The sequence below is a fragment of the Pyxicephalus adspersus genome, chromosome 5 (genome assembly GCF_032062135.1).
Source record: "Pyxicephalus adspersus chromosome 5, UCB_Pads_2.0, whole genome shotgun sequence".
Taxonomy (NCBI): domain Eukaryota; kingdom Metazoa; phylum Chordata; class Amphibia; order Anura; family Pyxicephalidae; genus Pyxicephalus; species Pyxicephalus adspersus.
Genome location: NC_092862.1, coordinates 32,700,804 through 32,715,507, shown reverse-complemented (window position 1 = coordinate 32,715,507; position 14,704 = coordinate 32,700,804). Strand labels below are relative to the sequence as shown.

Below are 14,704 nucleotides of genomic sequence, written 5' to 3'. Positions count from 1 at the left end.
AAATAGAAAGGAGGGTTTTTGAAGGCAAACATGTAAGTAATCGGGCAAATTGTCCAGTGACCCTTTTTGGGCCCCATTAGTTACATAAACCTTTTCTAGGGCTCCATTAACATGCAACTTTGATCAGTCTTTTAGTAAACTAACCCAATATGAAATATATATTTGAAAAAGATAATGAAAATCAGAAGAAGAATTCTCAGAAATCTAGAGAACTGGGGTGTGGCTTTGGAACCTGCCGATAGCATTGTTGTTGGAGAGTATATGTGGGCAGGCATGGCTGGCTCACTCCGACCAATAACACACAATAAAGTTGTTAAATTCACAGCTAACTGGTTTCTAAATGTACGAAGAAGTATGTGGGAAATACAAGATCTGTTCCAAAGTGAGCACATAATGGTATTAATATCTGTTCCTTTTAGATTAGGCTGTCCAATAGCAGTCATGTTCTGAGCACACCTTACTAAATTTACTGTTGTCGGATAAAGTGTTTGGATCCTAGCCCTCAAAGAGTTGATATGGACATCTTGCTTAAGACATTAACTTTGATAATTCCTTGTACAGCCTACAATGTCTCCAGAGCTATTCTACAGACTGACAAGCCATAAACCAGGGGTGTCAAACTGTAGCCTGCAACTTACTTTTTTTTGGCCTTTTTTGAATCCTCAATATCAGCCGCAGCTGGCCCTCCTCTGCATTGAAATAACGCTACTACAATTCCCAGGATAACTCACGTCTATAGGCCAGCAGGCTCTCTCCCTATGCATTGCCCTGATTTGGACTGTTTTATAGACACAAGTAATGCTGGGAATTTTAGTAGCAGCGCTATTTCAATGAAGAGGGAGTTCCAGCGGCGGGGCCACTCATTAGGATTTAGGCCCCGCATTGGCCGCTGGCATTTCCAGCACTTCCCCTGGGAGGTGCCAGAAGGCTTTTGGAGTTACAGGGGCTTAAAGTTTAAAGCAGGCCTAATTTTTAAGCCTCTTCAATTTTATCAATGAAATTCAACTTTGGCCCATGACTTTGTCTAAGGTATTAATTTTGGCCCACTGTGTATTTGAGTTTGACACCCCTGCCTTAAACCATTAGCCTTGGATTTTAAATCTAGAAACATAATTCAGAATCATAGATATATTACAAACACACACTTCAAAGTTTAGTTTGTAGACCTACCAGGACTACTTCTGCCCACACCTCCCTGGCCTCCCAGCATGCCTTGGTTGTTCATCATCCCAGTGGACTGCATGGTAGAGAACGGGCTGGTATTCCTCATTGGCTGGAAAGATCCTGCCGTGGTCTGGTTCTGTATATTAATGTCAAGTGGTACATTCTGGTTTGGTAATATTCTCCCAAGCGGTAGCTGTGCTGTGCGAGGGTTACTGAACACTGCAAAAACAAGAAAGGATGTTAGAACTGACTTGTCTGCATGGTAAGCTGATACACTGGAACCAAACATTAGTATTAAGGGTATTACATGCTTGCATAGGTCCACAAAAGCACACAATGGCTTTCACATGCAAATACTCCATCTCTAGTGGTTTCTAACACATTATTGCCAATGGTGGCACGCTGGCTAGATTGGGATGAAGATGATGAACATAATAAAGTTTAGGCTTTTGTAACGCATACATTAGGTATCAAGGGTTTTCCTGAATATACACAGAAATATGTGGAAAACAAAGGAAAATAGGGTGTGGGCTTGACACTTTAGTTATGAGAAATTCTGATGTCAATTAGATCACAGATAGTGGGGAATTACAGATCACAGATAGTGGGGAATAAGGTGAAATAGGGCTAAACTGAGTCTATTTGTTGTAGCAACGATCTGTTAACACAGGCAAATCAGACTTTATCCAGATCTGTCAAATGATCTAAAATGCTTCAACACCACAATATTGGTAATTCAGTGTACAAATTAGGTGTCTCAAAATGCAGACCATGAAAAGGTTAACTGCAGAACAATAACAAGTATTTCTGAAGGTAGCGAGACCTTACAAGCACATAGAAAGGTAATTTGAAGAGTTATTTTCAGTAAATATGTGCTATATATTCCTATATATACAGTTAGGTCCATAAATATTTGGACAGAGACAACTTTTTTCTAATTTTGGTTCTACACATTGCCACAATTATTTGTTCTTGAATGGCCAAGTCAGTCACCTGATCTGAACCCAATTGCATGCATTTCAGTTGTTGAAGACTTCTGATGGAAAGACAAAACTTCTGATGGAAAGGCCCACAAGCAAACAGCAACTGAAAGCCGCTGCAGTACAGGCCTGGCAGAGCATTAAAAAGAAGGAAACCCAGCATCTGGTGATGTACATGAGTTCAAGACTACAGGCTGTCATTGCCAGCAAAGGGTTTTCAACCAAGTATTAGAAATGAACATTTTATTTTCAGCTTTTTAATTTGTCCATTGATTTTTGAGCCTCTGAAATGGTTATTGAGAAAAAATAAAAAAGGCTTTAGTTTCTCACATTTTTATGCAATCTTTTTGTTCAACCCACTAAAACAAAGCTGAAAGTCTGAATTGCATCTGAGTTGTTTCCTTCTAAAATTATTTGTGGTAATGTACAGTACCAAAATTAGACAAAAAGTTGTCTCCAAATATTTATGGACCTAACGGTACAAATATATAAGTGAAATGCAGAAAAGGCTGCAGTTATATGTGGCATACAAATTAAGTTTGACAAACTGATTTTTTTCTTGGCCATCTTTACATAACAAATGAAACGCAATTTTGAAATGAATTGCAATATCGAAAGCTAGCAATTTTCCAGTTACCAATCACTTCCCTGGTTATGCAGCAGGGGGCGCTGCTTGTTTATACAAAAGAATGGGTCTTGAAGCAAAACCAAAAAGAGTTTTCCAATTGTTACAAAGATGATCAGGAAAAGGAAATCCTACACAAAGGTCCATGACTTACTGTTCTGCTGCATCCGGAGAACTCTTTGCCGCTGTACTCCAGGAGGTAGAGCTGTGCCATTATCACCAGCGAACTGCATCAGGTCATTGATGATGGCTTGTTTATCAACAGAGTTAGCATCAGGTTGGGAGTCTGGATAAGAGAGCTGGTTTATCTGGCTGTTCTGCAAGTCATCCAGAATCTCATCCAGGTTGTCCAAGTCAGATGCTCCAGACAAAATCTAAAAGGACAAAGAAAGATTAAAACAAATTCTCTTGATAATGCACAACTGAACTCACATGGGGGAGGTTGTTAAGGTAGAAATATGATGTAATCACACTTAAAGGATTTTAACAAACCTATACACATAATATGTTCATATAGTGTTGTTTGTTTCCTCTCCTGACTTTCATTCAACATACACAAGATTTATTTTTAAAGGAACTGTGAAAGGGCCACTGGAAAAACTGGTAAATGCTGCCAAGTTGTACCATCTATTGGAAGTAAAGCATCTGATGGGCCATGATGTGGGCCATTGGAAGTAAAGCATCTGATGGGCCATGATGTACTCTGTACTGTAAATATTACAATGTTCTACAGAAAGAGGGATCAACATATGTAGTATGTAGTTATTAGTGGAATAATGTAGTATGTAGTTATTAGTAGAAACCTTTAAATTCACCCCCCACCCCATCTACAATTAGCACCTTTTATTCAGGTAGCTGCTATGGTCCATTTTCTACAACCTCAGTACAAGCTGAGAGCCTTTCATGAATCCTGAATTATGTAAACAGAATGGTGATCACTAGTAAAATGATGCAGCTACATTAGCAGTTCATGAAAGCAGGATCACTAAATAACATTTGTTACCCAACTGAATGAAATACTAGTTTTCCAATCATGTTTGGTTTCAGGTTTGGTGAGGAAACCCATCTTGTTATGAATGTTTGCCTTTCCAATTGGCCAAAAAGTGAAACATGTTAATTAGAAGAATCTTTTATTGGTATTCATATTCTAATCAGATAATTATGTGCCGTACAATGAGGCCGCATAATCAGACTGTCTAAGCAGCCGCCAATACCAGGATGTTATATGTTGCTTTTCAGGAAAATTCCAGTCACTTCTATACATCACGTATATGTTTTCTATAGCCCATTCTCACTTTTTATATTTTTATTATTATTATTATTATACAGTATTTATATAGCGCCATCATATTACGCAGTGCTGTACATAGTCCATAGTCATGTCACTAACTGTCCCTCAAAGGAGCTCACAATCTAATGTCCCTACCATAGTCGTATGTGATTTATTATAGTCTAAGGTCAATTGTTAGGGAGAAGCCAGTTAACCTAACTGCATGTTTTTGGAATGTGGGAGGAAACCAGAGTACCCGGAGGAAACCCACGCAGACACGGGGAGAACCTGCAAACTCCATGCAGATAATGTTCTGGCTGGGGATTGAACCTGGGACCTAGCGCTGCAAAGGCCGGAGTGCTAACCCCTGAGCCACCGTGCTGCCCGTATTTAGTATTAAGTGCTCAATATCTAAGTTTCTACAAATAAAGCTCACTGCCTACTTTCACAGTTTTGCTGTATTATACAATGCCAGATTGACTTCAGACTGGCTAGCATTAATAGTATCATAAATAAATTTGTTTAATAAACCAATTAGTCTCTGAAATATCACATTCAATGTCCTATTTGTCTGGAGTCCTGATTTCTCATTGCATGAGCCTGACATATAATAAAAGGTGAATATCATAACTTTTGATGCTAGATGGAAGCAGAGATTTCCTTTCTAGCAGTGATGTGCCGGGGAGATGGCACCTATCTGATACACTGACGTCAGCAAGTCACACACACAGCTTCTTATAAGAACGCAGCATCTGATGAGGAGGAGAGAATATTGGGCTGTGCAGCATCTAGGTCATCTAGGGACAGGTATCCAACCACAAGACACACACAGGCTACAACAATCACAATAAATGTGCCCTAGATCCCATAATAAAAGAAAAGGGGAAACTGACAGGTATTTAAGTATCACGATGAAGAAACATGAATAATTCCAACTTGCTTAAATCCAGAGCATCAAATTCCCATTCATAAATCTAACCCCGACATGGGAGGTTTGCTGTAATACTGTGGCGGTGGAGGAAGTGTTAACAGTGGCAATCTGCCGCCTCTGTGTAAGCTTTTCTTGGCTCTGCCCTTGGATAAACAGTGAACCTGCTAAACAGCAAGAAGTCTTTTTAAAACCTAACCAGCTGTAATCTGGACCGCCCAGTCTAAGTAACGTCTTTCCATTGAACAGATGAACAAGGCCCAGAATTACTGGATGAAATGCAAAAGAAACAGCCAAGTGGTCCAGATGGCACTGCAGCCCCCATATCACCCAAACACTTTTGTCACATAAGGAAAAATCATCATTACAGCTTAATCATACAAAACATCTTAAAATAACTGCAATGCTCACAGCTATATGAGAGAATTGAAGCAGAATGAAAGCTAAAAGAATGGTAACAATGCTTTAACAACACCTAAACAAAGAAACAAAAAACAGGTTATTATTTACACAATATCGCATGTAAAACTGCAACAAACCATTATAATTCAAAATCTCCTAATGCCAGAAGCTTGAAATTTATGTCACTATGCAAGTTATCAATAAAATTATCATAAACGTATCCTGAAGTATTTATCTGCAAAGCTTTTTTAGAAGGTTACCTAATCAAATTGTGACCAGCTAGAAACACATTTAGTTTTATCAGTAACACACTGAAGGAGCGAGTGGGTTGAAGACCTAAGGCTACCTACACACGTCAGATGATTCTCATCTGATAATTGCCTCAGAGCCGATATCTGACGAGGCTCATCGTCCATCCAGGCAGATCCATGGACAACGAAGGACCGTAATTAAATTAGTGGGGAGAGCGCACAGCGGGTGTCATTCTCCCCCTCCCCTGCCCATAGAGCAGAACGGTGCGGTTTGTACAGTACTCATTCATGCATCGTGCAGTCTTTTGTCATTGGAAAGGATCATGAAAGTTCCTTCCCAACGATAATTATTGAACGTGTGTACACCGCCTTACTAAAAATTACCCAACCTTTATGTTAACCTAAATATAACAATGCATATGTACATGGCATTCTGTTCTGTTGTTCCCTACTTTTAAAACACCTGCGGATCATGCAAGTTCCTCTGATTATGCCAGAAGCAGATCCGCTTTGGTATCATCATTTAAGCAACTCATCTTACATGCTTTCTTTCCTAAGATGGTACCTGGGGTCAGAATCACAATCCTGGACCTGCACCCCTTTTCAGAAGTAACAGCTCCCATGTTCCTATGCTAAATGAACACCTTTTATGACATATTTCAACTAGCAGGCAAAAAGTACTGCATTCCGGATGTTTAGAGTACAAATCAAGGAATGGGATCCTTCCAAAAGAAGGGAGATTATTAGATGCATCATACCATGCATGTCCTATAGTAGGACGTGTTGTGCATTGTACCTACATCGTATGTAGTGTTCTCCCCAGACCCTTTTAGCCAGCTGCACCACCAGGCACTTTTCAGTAACCACCCGGTTTTTAGGCAGTTACTGAAGAGTTTGGTCATAATACTGGGGCTGCCACCCACCTATAATTTCTTTCAACACAGTTAAAAAAAAAAAAAAAAAAAAAAAAAAAAAATGACAAGCTTGGATCATGTAAAAGTAAACTTATTTCCTTTGCTCCTGAAATGCAAGTCAGCTCCCTAGACACATTAAGATCCAGTCAGCTAATTGCGTCCCATCAAGACACATGATGAGTTAGTGGATAATAGCATTTATACTCATTAGGGAAATGCCATCCATTCCAGGAGGTGATCAGAGCATCTCTCCAACGTCCGTATAATGTGGACAGAGAACAAAAAGTGAAAGGCAATAGTGTAAAGAGGAAGAAAGTTCATAATACTTTATGGAGGAACAAAACAAAAGGAGGTAGAGTACACGTCTAGGAACCAAGAGAGCCCCTTACTTTTTGGGAAGCCTTAATTTTATATTGTCTACTCATTGCAACACTAAATGCAACAGTATGTCTGACTGAAAGTAAAATTTCCTATTGTTTTGTTCCAGTTATGCATCTATGTTTTGAGTGGTCTAGAGCAGTGTTTCTCTCATAGAAACCTAGAGTTCCTCCAGGGATTGTTAGGGGTTCTGTAAGCAATGAGCAGTTTGTGATTCACAGGTCAGTTTAACAGATACCAATGATCTTTTCTGTAAGGGTGACATTCTTCCCACTAGCACGGATTCCATGAAGACCTGAAAGTTATTTTAAGGGGTTACTGCATGTTAAAAAGGCCCTGAAACATTAATCTAAAGACAATATTTCTGTATTCAGACCTGGCCACCTGGATCACTCGCATATAAGAGAATGCAGTTAAAATTTAGATAATAAAACTTTTTTTGTGTGTCATTCATGGACTGGAAGGAAACTGGAGCAGCGGAGAAATCACTAAGAGGTGTTTTCCTTCAATCCAACTATTTGTCAAACTTGCATTTTGGATGAATAATCCTTTCATTTCTGGAGCTTCTAAACTTTTATTTGGAGAACAAACCTGAATATAAATTAAATACTAAAGGACAATGTGTACCAAGAAAACAGAGGGCGATACTTCTGTCCTCTTCTGCTTGTTTGGCAATTTCAACCAACATGTTTTTGAAAATTTGTCCAGCTGATACGCGAGAACCTTTCAGATTTGAAGGTAACAGTAACCAAATCACCCTTCTTGTCCCACTGAAGATGAATGCATTCACATCCTTTGCTGTTGCCACCCAGCAATGAGCTGACCATTCTACAAGTCCATCTCATTAGAACAATCCAGGCTATGATGTAACAGCTCCATGGCCAGTGGTGGCCAAACCATGGGACTCATTTGTACCAAGTTACATCCGTGACTGTCAGCTTCAGAGAAATTCAGATTTTAATATGACCGTACAGACTATACATTTTCTTTATTTATCTGGAATCTCTCTGCATATTACATTAGTTTGGTAACTGGTCTAAAATGTCAATGCTGGTTACTGTCAAATGACAGTATACTCCTATCAATGTTACGGCATTTTTGTCAGTCATTCAAATCAGCAGTTTAACAATAAAAAATGATCTGTGGCTATGAATAACCTTCACTGAAGACAATCCAACACAAACTGCACAGTACACAGAGTATGAGAAAAGTGAAGTTGTGTCTCAGGATCATTGTTGTGTCTTGCTAGTGAGGATGGTCTCCTGATCAGATCAACACATTTCTTTTTAATTTTTTGACAACATTCATAGGCAGGACTGAAGCTTCTGGAAAGCTTGATAAAAAGCTTGTTTAAAGTATCAACCAGCACTCCTGTTTTCAACACCGCAGATAAAGAATGCTTTAAGGAAACTGCATGAGGATACTGAAAAGCTTTCAGTATGTTTGCTTCCAAGCCAGTGTTGACATCTTTCTATAGAGCTTGATGCATTTTCTCTGGCAGGCCAGGAGTTATGGCTACAAATGATATCACAGGCTGCCTATACTGAACTACAATTCAATCAGACTGGGGAAGATCACACAAAGGGCTGACAATGCTGCGTCAGGAAACAACAAGTCCTGTTACAGCTGTCACCAGAAACAAAAAGGTGGCAGGATCAATACGGATTTATTTAAACTTCATTAGGTAATATCAATTTATGACATCAAATTAGAATAAACATGGCATGTGAAAGCATTTAAACTAGACTCATTTGTTTGCAGACATACCACACAAACCAGCTGATTAGTGGTACATAGGACTAGCTATTCTACAAATAATGGGTTAGGTAAAAACACTAAACAGTCATCTTTGGCTTTCAACTAGGTATCTCTGGTTTTTTCTAACTTTGTGTTTTATTATAAATGATTCTTTACTGCATGCATCACACATATACCTTCAATAGGATGCACTGATTTTTATAAAGTATAAGATGCAGTGTAAGCTGTGCCAGTCATACAGGGTATTTATAAAAAATACATCTGATAAACCCAGCCAGTGGTGCTGCTCACATGAATGGTTTTTGCATCTTCCTCAGATGATGTTTGCTCCAAGTTCTCAGCAACTTTTATTTATATCAATTCATTGGTATAGACTGTGGTGCCTGAAGTGCCACTAACTTCTAATTGTTACATTTCAATATGGGATTCAGGACCTCCATGTCAAAGGACCCTTAGTCAGTACATGAGGGCTGGAAGTATTCTTTCTATGAAGAGATATCTGGAGCCTGTCCCATACACTGAATACTTTGTACATTGGTTCTTTTGTTCCAGGAAACGGATTAGAAATTAGTCATATCCAAAGTTTGTTTACTAAGCATTTTTAGACTTATTTGTTGAAACAGTGCTGAATTGCATTACAGTTATATCTGATGTGAATTGTTACAGAAGGTGAGTGAACAGGAAAAATAGAATCTTCAATTCAAAACATTTTACTAAACGGCAAAATTGATAATATTTGTTAACAATTTCCCAAACTTCTGTCTGCTGGAATATTTCAAGATCTGTCAGACTATTGTTATGTTTTGGATAACTGTATGGATTACTAGACAAACAAATCAAAGCCACACAAGCCGGTAGTTCAATCATTATAAATAGAAATCATGAAAACAAAAATGGATCTTACAGAACATATTCATCTAATATATCCAATTGCACACTCAGCTTTGTAAAGTGTCCTATATACGTAAGTATAAGTCAAGATTTTTTTGCCCAGAAAAAAAGAATGAAGACAGTGTCATCCAACAACCATACAAAAAAATATATAATCAGCAAAATGTGAACTTTTTTTTTTTTTTTTTTTTTTTTTTTACAAAAGGGGCTTCATACAACAATAAAATCTGAGGAGGTTTTACTCTATCACACTCTATCCACTAACAGAAAATGGCTAAGATACATTTAAATGAAAGAAAAAAAAGCTTTCACCCAAATATTTGAGTCTCTAACAAAAGTGTATTTTTTTATGTTTTGGAGAGATTTCCCTCCATCTGGTGACTGAGGTATATAAATGTCTTCACATATATAAAAGGAAAACTTTGAGGCTTTCTGACTGGCAGCAGACTTTAGATTTGCTTGGCAATGCTGTAAAACATCTGAATGGTGGGGTTTTAGACTTGCAGCGGAGGTGGGCATCTCTTCGCCCAGAATCGCTGTCAGACAGCTGTCCCTACCAGTCAGCATCCAGATAGTGGGACATTTCTGAAAATATCAGTGAATATATTGCCCACACATCTTTTGCAAAGAAGAGGAGGAAAAGAACTTAAAGCATAGGTGTTCATTTTTCTGTAATAACATATAATGTAATTATATAAATGTGACCCATACATACACAGGGTGAGATTTCTGCAGTGTGATTGCTGTAACTATTAACCTAATGAGAGCTGCACTGCAGAAGGTCTCATAAAGCTGCATCTTATTCCACTGCTGGAAGGACAGACAGACTACTTCTATAGGAATCAATGGGATACTTCCTACACATATATGTAGGAAAGGCAGCTGCCCGACAAGGAGACTTTACAGCTCCAAACAGGCCGCACGGCAGAATCTGACAGACACAAGGACAAGCAAGTATAGGTGATGGTGGGTAATACTTTTACAACAAAATAGATTTATGACTGCTAAGAGGCCCTGATAAATGGTGCCACAAGAGTCCTGCCCCAAAGACACACCTAGCCTTTATTAGGCAAGGCCCACTAAACACAATCATCTTTATAAAACACTTAAAATACTGGCAAACAATAGCAATCTACTACAAATAGGAAAAAAACAAGATTTTTTTACATTTAAATAGCAAGCAGTCACTTCTCCATACTGATGGACGTAACAGGATGATGGAAGCTAAAATGTAACATCTGTCTACACCGCATAGAATTCTGGAGAAAAAGTTTGGCAAACCTAACTCTACTATTCCATCTTCATTGGACACGAGACAATTACAATGAGATGTATCAATGTTCTGGGGTTTTATAGAAAGCAGCTAATAATGTGGAAGCAGTGACCTTTGATTCAGCTTATACACTTTTTTTTTTTTTATACATATACAGCAAAAGAAAAAATAGAGCGTTAGAATGAGAAGACAGAACGAAACAACGCTGTGCTTTTGCAATAAATGAGCAGGTGAAAGAGGTATGCAAATTCAGTAATGTGTGGGTGATAGGAAGAGGAGAGCAGCAATGGGTGCAGGGCAAACTCCATATCAGGGAGGAGCGCATGTGCTGATTTTAAAGGGAAACTGGTTCCAGCCGGATGAGGAATGTACATAACCCAGATGAAACGTCATGATGCCAAAGTGTCACAGCAAAACTCAAAAAACTTTCATTTCTGCAATCCGATGCCTTAATGCAAATCTGTGTACAAGGTTCAGTGACAGAAAGCGACACTGATAGATGATCTGTCCTGACATGCTATTTACAGCACAGATTTATAAAAGAGGAAAGTTATTGCATTAAAAAGCACACAGCGCTGTAATAAGCCATTTATCAATATAAATCAACATTACATAGCAGATTGGCATAACAGTGAAAGGCCAAACTAATTAATCTCTTTAGTTTTGGATAATGTGAAAGGATAAGAACCCGTCAGGTTTTCACTTTCACGGCTATCCAGGCCTCACAGTGACAAAAGTTTTATCATACAAATGAAAGAAATTTGCAGCAAGGACAAAATTAACCTAACTTCAGCCTTCCCATACAAAAAAAAACAAGTCTATCCTATCAATCCTCCAGTACCGGGAAATTGGGAAGAAATCTCTCCAGAGAATACAAAAGTAGTAAAAACCATACACACACCATCACTCTATATGATTGGTAGAGTACAGTGACCTTTAGATATCAGCTGCACTGAATGTATTCAACCGATCATTTTAAACAAGCATCTTGAACAAAAATTCTATCAATTGTGACCAAACAGAACTGTAATGAATTTTTTTTTTTTTTAAGAACCAAGGAAAAGTCACCTTCATCAGCCGGTTCTCTGCTAGTGCCAGACTAAAAACAGTCGCCGGCATCTAAAGAGCAAGGGTACACAGCAGAGAAGGAATCAGCACTGTGTAAGAACATCACAGGTTTTTTTCTTAAAAAGAAACCCTACTGACAGGGACAAGGTGCCCCTGGGGCCCCACAATGACCTTGCTGTTTGTAACCCCCGAAATATGTTTGAGGTTGTCTACAAAGACGCAGACGTGTAAGATTTCCCGTTTTCCAGAAATGGCTGCCCTACCTGTTTGTGGATTAAAGGCACACATTAGCATTTTCAATCCATTTTATCTAAAATAACCATTGTGCTTACCTGATCATTAGGGCCAAAGCTTGGCTCCTCTTTTTCAGTCTTTATAGTTGTCAGTTTGTTGCAGCTGGGATCCATCTTGTTATCCAGTCGCTCCATCTTGGGTGTAATTTCTGGCAGATGTTCTTTACTATCATCCTTATCCAACAAGTAACGAAGTAGTGCATTTTCTCTCTTTTTAGGGCTTACTGGTTCCTGCTTTATCGTCACCTCAGAGCCAGGGCCTGTGCTATTGGACTCCTGATTCAGTTCTTTCCCAGTGGCCTCTGCTGTAAGCTTGGCCAGGTCAACAGGTGAGCTACTGTCCTGAAGAAGTCTGTGCAAAATTTTATGTTTCTCTTTCAGTGAGGTTCCATGTGCTGAGGCAGACAAACTATTAGATGCAAAATGTCCCATGGAGTCTTTGTTGTTTGTATCTCCCATATTAGCAGATAGTGGAGAAGGCTCCATCTGATCTGATTTTGTGGTGAGCAACTGCAATAGTTTTGTCTGACCTTTACTATCCAGCAATCTGTTTTGACCTTCCATTTTGTCCCCACCAGAAGTCATGTTTTCATTACAATCCTTCTGCTCAGAAGTACGATTCCCCATCTCCGTTTGTCCAGTTGCACTGTCGGACTGCTCCCCATAATGTCCAAAAGAGTCTTTAGAGTCCACGCTGCCCATCTTTCGGAGCGGAGGCGGATTCATAGTATTAGGTGAATTTTGTAAATTACCCCCTTTCATATCAGGTGATGGCATGGGTGGGACCAAAGGGACACCATGACCCTCACTAAGAGCCTGAAGTGCGTTTAGAGAGCTGTTGGTAAAACTATGGCTATTTCCTGTGCTACTACAAACTGGAGAATGCAAACTTCCTGCAGGGGAAAACTGACTGGGTGCAACACGTGGGCTGCCTGCTACTCCCGGGCTTACACGGTGCCTTGGGGAAAGCATAGAGCTAGGCTGACCCTGACCCATGCCAGGACTTCCCTGCGATGGGCTATTCATTTTGAGTGCATAGTTATTACCCTGAGGAGTAGCAGCTTGCATGCTGGAGACATGGTTCATACCCCCAGAACCACCATATCTGCCTGCTGACAAGCTCATTTGTTCCTTTGGGCCATTCATGGCATAATTCATATTGCTACTTATGGTCATATCCTGACCAGGATTTCCACTGCACATTGTCTGATGAGCTGGGCTGCTGGAGACTGGGTTCATAGGTTTTCCTATACTTTGTCCAGCCAAATCCTGATTCATTCCACACAGGTTCTGTTCTCTGGGAGAGAAAAAAACAAAACAAAAAAAAGCATATGTTAAAATGTCATACTGACACATGGAGCTTTTACCTACTCAAACCACATGAACAAACAAGGCCCAGTAAAAGTAATGTATAGGAAACATGGAATTCAAGGATTAAAAACAGTTATGCATTAATTAGGAGAATACATTGAATGGAGTCAGTATACATAGGCAGAGCTGCCGATTTATGCACCAGTATTCAGAGCACCTAAACAAACCCACAGTAAACTTTATGTTCTAATTTTGGACCAAATCTGTCAGTGCTGACAGTCAGTGTTTTTCTTAAATGAAAGCTTCCTTTATAAATACAAATACATTCGGGATATAAAAGATAATTTGACTTTTTACTGACTTGCACTACACAGCACCCATATACTGAAGATAGCCATTCTGCAGATTATATAATCTTATCCATTTACCAGTAATCAGGGACACCGCTATAGCCTGGCAGACTGACGTGCCTACTTGATGTGGTAACAACAATATGCAGTAAACAGCAGCAGGCCGAACCAGAAATCAAGTTGTCATAGTAAAATGTGATTGTTTTACAGCTATTACATAATACTTAGGCACGGTCGCCCTGTGATGTACCCAATTGTTTATGCTAAAATACTTAAATATTTTTTTTCTAAGAAACAGTCCCAACTCATAAAATAGGTCATTTTAATGTTTTAATATGGCTGCTGTTCAAGATCTTCTCTAAAAATGCTACTTGTCTGGCTGTTTCAGGCTACAAGTATGGAAGACAGATACCATAACTAGTAATCTGGATCTCTGTCTATACGTTTTAGCCCCTTACAGACAGCATTTCTCTAATATTAATATAGTAGCATTAATTACTGTACAACATAAAAGGGTGACAAAATGAAGAAATATGAGCAGAGCTGATTAAAAATATTTGCTTATTCTTTTCTTCTTTAATAACTTCTGGCCAAAAAACAAAAACACTTCTCTCATTATGCAAATACTTGGGCACTGCTGATAAAGGAGAACCATGCATCTTGGCTTGTTTACCTTCTAAAGAAAACAATTACTGTTCCTGGAAACAAAATGTGAGTACAAAACAAACACTTTCCTTCAAATATATATACACTGCCCTAAAGGACTAATAATAAAATAAATGTAAATCTTCTAACCCCCTTTACATGATAGGATTTAGCCCCCATACCCCCTCATTTTAGAGCCTAAT

General features: G+C 38.9%; 1 protein-coding gene across 1 annotated transcript in view; it reads right to left on the bottom strand.

Moving 5' to 3' along the window:
* The window catches only part of NCOA2 (nuclear receptor coactivator 2), a 145,619-nt gene that overhangs the window by 20,208 nt on the left and 110,707 nt on the right, over positions 1–14,704 (bottom strand). Inside the window, exons 8-10 of the mRNA XM_072413250.1 lie at positions 12,235–13,562; positions 2,924–3,143; positions 1,171–1,383 (exon numbers count right to left, since the gene is read on the bottom strand). Of these exons, the coding sequence (XP_072269351.1) occupies positions 1,171–1,383; positions 2,924–3,143; positions 12,235–13,562 (1,761 nt within the window). The remainder of the gene's footprint in view (positions 1–1,170; positions 1,384–2,923; positions 3,144–12,234; positions 13,563–14,704) is intronic.